This window comes from Lepidothrix coronata, unplaced genomic scaffold, assembly GCF_001604755.1.
Source record: "Lepidothrix coronata isolate B3197 unplaced genomic scaffold, Lepidothrix_coronata-1.0 Scaffold64, whole genome shotgun sequence".
NCBI classification, from domain to species: Eukaryota; Metazoa; Chordata; class Aves; order Passeriformes; family Pipridae; genus Lepidothrix; species Lepidothrix coronata.
The window spans coordinates 1,571,313-1,578,747 of NW_016690244.1; the positions used below are offsets into that span (position 1 = coordinate 1,571,313).

At 39.6% G+C, this 7,435-nt stretch overlaps 1 protein-coding gene across 1 annotated transcript in view; it reads left to right on the forward strand.

Annotated features, from left to right (window-relative positions):
* The first annotated feature begins 6,855 nt into the window (after positions 1–6,855).
* RBMS3 (RNA binding motif single stranded interacting protein 3) overlaps positions 6,856–7,435 on the forward strand; it is a 711,089-nt gene continuing 710,509 nt past the window's right edge. The window contains exon 1 of the mRNA XM_017817961.1: positions 6,856–7,058. Coding sequence (XP_017673450.1) covers position 7,058 — 1 coding nt within the window. The 5' untranslated portion in view covers positions 6,856–7,057. The remainder of the gene's footprint in view (positions 7,059–7,435) is intronic.

Sequence of the window (7,435 nt, forward strand, 5' to 3'; positions counted from 1 at the left end):
AGTTGCTTTTGCTTTAGCATGCGTGCCTATGCTTTGTATTATTATTATTATTACTACATAGTTTGTGTGCTTTTTTTTGCAGTTAGACCCTATTCCAGACACAGCGAACCCCCTAAATTGTCCCAAATTTGTATTAATAAGCATGTTGTTTCATGAACTGTTAGAGTGAGTCTGTTTTTAGTTGCTGACAGTTTTGTGATGGCGAAATAACTCATAGGAGAAACCTGTTGAGGGATTTTTCTATTGCTATCAAGTGCAGTCCTTATATAAAAGGGTATCAAATATCCTGTCCATCTCAGTGAATCTGTTAAACCAAGGGTCTCATTAGGTGAGATGCTTAACAGACTGTTTTGGACATTAAAAGGCTTTGATCTCCTAGGGGACACTGATAGCCAAAAAAATAAATTAATACAAGTCAGATAGAAAATTCATCTTTTCTGACCCTTGTCATGTGACACTTGTTATCAATTTTTTGTTTTAAGATGATGTAGTGAATCATGTTCAGTCTTATTTACGCTTAAACATATATTGTTTCTTTAATTTACGCTTAACACACCTTTTTTTTAATGCTCTGAGAAATTTTATTAATTTAAATGTATTTCCAAGCTGCAGAAGGAACAAGGAGAGAATGGGGCACATCTCAGCAGGACCAGAGTGTCAGAAGTTGAAAGAAGTAGTCAAATTGAGCAGTATGAACTAATTTAAGAATTAAAAGCAGAAATGTTTTAAGAAAGTGTTTTTGTGCATATTGTTTACACAGATACTACCAAATGGATTACTCATCTATTTTCAACATCAAGAAAATTCTACAGACTTCAGTTTTGACAGTTTTAAACAAAACCCATCATCCCAGCTCAAAACTATATTTGCATATGTATATATGCAGTCTGCTATGGAAAACAAGATGCTATTAGCACATTGAGTCCTTATGCTTCTTTCTACTACAACAGACAGAAGCAATGAGAAGAGGCTGGGGGGAGGGGGGGAAAAGCATGAAAAAAAGGGATCAGTGGAGCTAAACACATAGTTGTTTAGGGCATCCTCCTTACCCCATAAGCATGTTACAGCTCTCACAGTGTCTCCCTAAGATTCCACTGGGCATACCAGAAGTAAAGGCAGATAAGAATGCTCCATAGCATTGCAAATCAGACAGGAGCGGGTGCTCCTAAGACCCGCACTAATTCCTACACAAATCTCCTCTGAACTTCACAAAGCAGGGCTGTGTATGGGCTTCAGGTCAGCTGGTGAAGCAGAAATCTTGAAGGGTTAAAACCACACATATTCTTGTTGTCTTTGTCTTTCCCTGTTAGTGGGACTCCTAAATTCAGTGGACCAATCCTTGCATACTAACCCTTAGCTGCCACTGGAGATGTTGTATCCCTTGGATTAACATTCTCATGCCTTTGCCTGCTTCTGGAAGTTTCATCTCTGGAAATGAAGATTTAGCATCCATTAAGAAATTATATGCACAAATTCTTTTCTCCTTGTTTTAACATATCTGCCTTTTGTTTATTTGTTTCTAGCAAATTATTATGATGACAAATTACTTCCCCCCCATTTTCTACATTATGCGAACTTAGTGGAGATTTTCCTTTCCAAAATACTGAAAACTAGGTCAAACTTTTCAATTTGGCACAGACCCAGGCTTACCACAGGAACTGAGAAGACTGCAGCATCACCCAGTGAAATACAGATGTTTTCAGATTGTGTGGAACAAATGTCTATGTGTCTGCGCTGCCCGCCCATTTGCCTCAGAGCTGCGTTTCTTTCCTTTGAGTCTGCTGGGTTAGACCTTCTGTCCCACCCAGAGATTTCTTCACTAGCTGTGAGCCCAGGCCACCTCTCAGAAAAGTAGCAGAAATAGCTGCTTCTTTTTTCTCCTTTGTGCAACAATTTTGAGGGGAATAAGGCTTTTCATACACCCTAAAGAACAGACAATTATGTGCTCAAATCACCACGCTGCTACTTAAAGTGACTGCATGGCCATTGCTCACATTGCAGTATCTTGAGCAAGGAAGGATGAAGCTCTGGCTACGGCCAGGGAATAGTTTTGTTTGTCAGTTGTGTAGAATATAAACTACAAGGAGCTATGTTCATGTTTAAAAGTCGTTACATCTATCAATTCTATTTTGATGGCTTTCTAGAAAAGGAGACGTAGGACCTCAGGAGACCTCCCAAGCATTATAGAACTTTTTGTTCAAAAAAAGGAACAGAGATAAGTCTTTAAAAGGCTCAAAAAATATCACTCAAAGCTTGAGTTGTGCAGCCATTCTATGTGGTTTCAGTACTTGTTAGCAAAATGTTAGAATGCAGAGGAGAACTGATATCAAAATTGTGGGTGGAAAGCTAGAAAACAAGATGCTTTTGAAAATGTAGCTTGTAATGTATAAATTTGCATGGTGGACTGTGTAGACAATGGTGGAATTAAGATAGTATTTTCAGCTTTTATTCTCTAAGAATATCCACAGCGTCTCTTCATATTCCAATGCAACGTAATTCTTTTAGGATTGCATTTATTAATCATATACTATTATAGACTTTCTGAGACAGAAAATACCTGCACAGATAAATCTCAAAAATTACAGGAATCCCCAGGTTACTGAATGTTTGCATACCTGCAGTAAAGTGCCCTAGAGAACAGAAGAAATGGATGAGTGGGAAAATGACTCATTGGATATTTGTATTAGCCACTTTGAAAGGTATAGTACAGAGGGAATTATCAATAAGGTCGGAGTCTTCACGAGATAGCAACTCTGTTTGCAACACTTAAGCGAGAAATGAAATAGCCTAGAATGCAAGTTGACAGATAGAGTGTTGAGTGAGGCCCCAAGGAGCTTGTGTTGACAACAGGAAACCTTTTATTTGAATTGTCTAAGGGTGGTAAAAGGTCAGAATTATTCAAATGTTGAATGCAGTGGGTAGATGAATCCTGAACCAACATATTTTTGAGGCAGCAGAAAGCCAAATGCTCCATCTCTCACACAGTGATAGCTGTGTTTTTATAAAGATTGCATAAATCTTGCTAACTTGTAATAGCCACTTTTGTACATTTTACATGAAACGTCTTCAGTTTATCCAATTAATGTAAACATAAGTGTGCTTGAGAAAGACCTAAGATTATCTTTGAGCATTAATTGACATGTAAGTAAATATCAATAAATTTTTTACTTAGTTTTAGTACTAAGTAAACAAAAAAACCCAACTACTTTTAGTAGTTAAGATAACTGAGCAGTTAACTACTCATAAGAAAAAGTGACAAATTGTTAAAAAAGAAGAGACCATGGAAAAGGCACAAAAGTTCTGTTTAATCTGCCAGTGAACTACTTTATTATCCTAGGCAACTCATTTAATTTGTGTATGTCTTCCTTCTAGCCTTATTAATTAGGACTACATAGAATCCCCCTGCTGTGTTGGTTGCAGTGTATGTTTTATTATCATCTGGTCATAACCAAGAATAAGGATATAAAAATGACACTGGATTCTAGAAGAAAAAATCTTTGACCCTTTCCATGAAATTGTTCCAATTCTTGTCCTGTAACTAAATTCATACTGTCATCACTCCTTAAGTTTTATATTTTAAGCTATGAAGAACGTACTCGGTCATGAAAGGTTTTCCTGTTGCATTTTAGAACGTCAGTGTCTCTGGAATCTATTTAGTCACCTACACCTGTTTTACAGCACAACACACAACTGTAAAGTATGCAAGAACATGGAGTGTGTGTAAATGAGTTGTATGTATGAGTATTGATTTCAGCAGCAATATTTTAATGATGTTTCTCTTGAAAAATGAACAGTAGATCTGGGCTCAGAAATTCTTAATACATGTGTATAGCAATAGACAGTCCATATTCAGTAATGTACTTTATTATTCTGTATAGAAGCTAAATTATATCCTGTTTCACCACAGCGTACATACATGAAAGACCCATGCTAATCTTTTTCATTCTGTCAGCACATCTGAAAGGCATTCAACACAATGTTGTTTTCTTAGGAACGCAGCCTTTTTGGTGTGTGTTGGCTTGCCCTCTAGTGAGTCTCCCTGCTTTCTGCTTCTCAATGCATTGTCTTCCAAGACAGTTGCCATGTGGTACAAGATTCTGGCTCACCATTCTTCCACCTCAGCTCCAAATATGATTCTCTGAACTAATGTTTTTAGTTCAGTGTATGTACCAAGTAAGTTGAAGGTGCCAAAACCTTTTGATTAGGCAATACTGATGAACTGTTCAGCTCTGTGGCTTATTGCATTATCATGATCTGTAGTCCCACTCTTCTCTCAGTGATTACCCCAAAAAAAAATTCAGGGTTAAAGCTCACAGGCTTTTGCCTGGGACTGAGGAAACTGAGGAAATTGATAGTTTTCAGAACAACCACTGAGGAGACTGAAAGGAGGTCTTGCTTATCTTGTCAGCCTGCTGGTTCAGATTCTGTTTTCCTGCCCAGTTTGTTAGTGCTTCTAGATTTGTAGTTACTGTTTGTATCTCAAAGTGTGTTTGGCCTGAGGACCATTATTTCTCTCACTAAAATTTGTGGTGATTATTCAGAACTTAACCTTAAGCTGAAAAAGTACATTCTACTTAGGGTTCTCTTGAAATCCATTGAATAACAGCAATCTGGTTTGCGCAGAGAACAACTGAGAGCACACTGTTATGATGCATTATTTTTAATAACTTTATTGCAATAGAGTTTTAAATTTCTTGCAGAAAAAAAAGGAAAGATGGAAGAGAAAGAGAAAAGAAAGAAAGGGAAGTTTGAAATTCAGCAGCCAAATACAAAACTTTGTACTGACTTTCGTGTAGTCTAGGGCTTACCCTTCTCTTCTTGTGCATGATCATGTTCACTCAAACCAACTCAGAAACTTCCTTTGGTTTTGGAGGTTAAACTCTCTGAGATTAGAAGCAGAGCTTTCTGAGTCAAGGGCCCCTACCTTTGGAATTAGTTTTTCTTGGTTCTCTGCCAATGTCCAGCTCCAATAATCTTCAGAGCACATGGTAAAATATTTGTATTTGGGTTAGTTTTTCTCTATTTTAAATGGTTTGGTTTTGCTTTGAGTTTTACCTTACAGATCTGGAGATGGTAGATTGGGAATCATTATTTTCTAGCAGGATTATTTAGTATTACCTACCATGGGAAAGTTTATATGTAATTTATCAATTATTTTTATAAATGTGTGCTGCAGTGCCTGAATGAACATTTTCATTTTCACTTTTAATTTGTCGTTTTCTAGCCCGTGATACTGGAATTACTTTGACCCAAACTGGAAAAGCTCTTGAGGACAGAACTTTGTTCCTTGTGTGCTTTGTTGTGTATGTAAGGACGGGGTGATTCTGCAGGTGGACAGACAGTGGAGTGGCTTACCATTTATGAGGACTAATCACTTTGTTATGGGCAATTCTGCAGTCACGTCTACCTTGATACATATTCCACAGCCATCGGGGCTGTGCAAACTTCCCCTCAAAGTGGCTGTCTGCAGCTAGTACTGCTTTTTGCTAGTGAGGCCAAAACTATAAGAGTATCCAGAATGTTTGTCTATGCCCCCCAAAATGTAGACTTTCAATAAAGTCTATTACAATGATTACAAATGATTACAGATGAATGATTGTAAGTAGTCTAAAGTATTTGATTATAAACATTAACATTTATGGCTTAATTGTCTATTTACCTTAGTTTTAAACATTGAAGCTGGTAATTTCAATAGAAATCCCCTTTTTTGCACCAATCTGAGTAGACAACAGGGCCCGCAAATATTTGACATCCTTTGAGAATAATATGAAAGGATCTTTAGAGATGTGCATTTTAAAAATACAACTTTAGTATATGACAAAGACTTTATTGTGAGATTAGCCCTTGCCCTTTCTCCAAATATATTGTAGCACTAAGTTCGGTTCAGGTTCCTGAAGTAACAATACTGTTGGGGGATAACGAAACCCAAGGTAAGGAATAAAAGTGAGCCATGTAGTACCTGATAGTCACCTGCTTCCCAAAATAGCCTGGGACAGGTTCTCTCTTGGTGTAAAACAGACCAGCTCCTGAGCATGTGGCCCGGTATGTCTGCGGAGCAGGTAGTTGTTGTTGGAGAGGTCAGTACATGCATCAGACAGATCAGGTGTAGATCAGGTATGTATCTTTGCACTGCAGGATCTCAGAAGATGTTTCCAGTTAACTTTCAGAGCAGCTGCTCCTCAGGACAATGTGGTGTTATATTTAGAAGTGCAGACTGGTCACCTGATGGTGTCCTGATTTAAGAATGATCAGGTTTGTGCTCACCATTCGTCTCTTTGAGATGAAAAGGGAAATAGCCAAAGAGTTGGCTTGGCTCTGGCACCACTAAAGAAATTCTTGTTTTAGTATAAACCACTCTTAATAAGATAGCATTTTGCCCTACCATGTCTAACTTCAGTCTGAGAAGGAAGCTAACACGAAGAATAACAGTCGTGAGTGCACTGCGGTCACAAATGATTTAGCAGCTTACACAGATTATTTTTTTCTTTTCTCTTCTTCTATCTGTGTTGATAAAATCGGAGAGCCGGTGGCTAGTACTGATTTAGACTTCCAGCCTGGATTTGCTCTTGTTTTTTTCTTACTCCAGTTCTCCTTGTGCAGTGCTGCGTGGCGCTGGCAGCCTGAGAGAGAGGGAGCTCCAGTCACACGCATAGACTCAGACCGCGGAGAGGAGATTAACATCAAGGAGCCCACATTTGCAATAGCGGGTGGTGCTGGGGGAATGGGGGGGAGAGGCGAGGGGAAAATAAAATAAAAGCAACAATCGGGTAAATGCTCGTCTCTTCTCGCCACCAGCACCTTGCACAGGTCTGAAATCGCTTGTTTTGCTTTGCTGTATTGCGCTTGCCTGGGCTGTGAAGAGGGGAGGGGGAGGGGAGGAAGGGGGAGGTTTAACTTTTACTTGACATTACCGGGTTATTGTCACTTCCCCCGTGTTAAACCCCGGTGGTTTCCCCTCGCCCCCACCCCCTCCCCGTGCTCGGCTCCCTCCACTTAACTTTGTTCAAAGGGCTGCAGCCAGGAGGGCTTGTCCGGGCCTGGGACACAGATAGCGTAAAGTAAATAACCACCACAATTAGGCTGGGGCCGGGAGTTGATCTTCGTGGCGAGAGATCTGCTTAGTTAGCGTTTGCTGTTTCGGGGCGATTGAAGGCCGCCGTGCCAAGGACAGCGCACGCACACACACACACGCACACACACACACACACACTCACTCTTACACACGCACGCTGGATACAAAAGTCTGGAGGATCTAGGGGAGAATTGCAGCCGCCGGATCGGTGCAGCAGCGGCGGCCAGAGCCATGCGTGTCACGGCCTCCTGAGGGGGGAAAAGGAAGGAAGGGAGGAAGGAGAAAAAAAAAAAAAAAAAAAGAAAAAAAAAAAAAGGAAGAAAAAAAAAAAAAACCACTCTCAAGTGCATGTTCGGAGATATT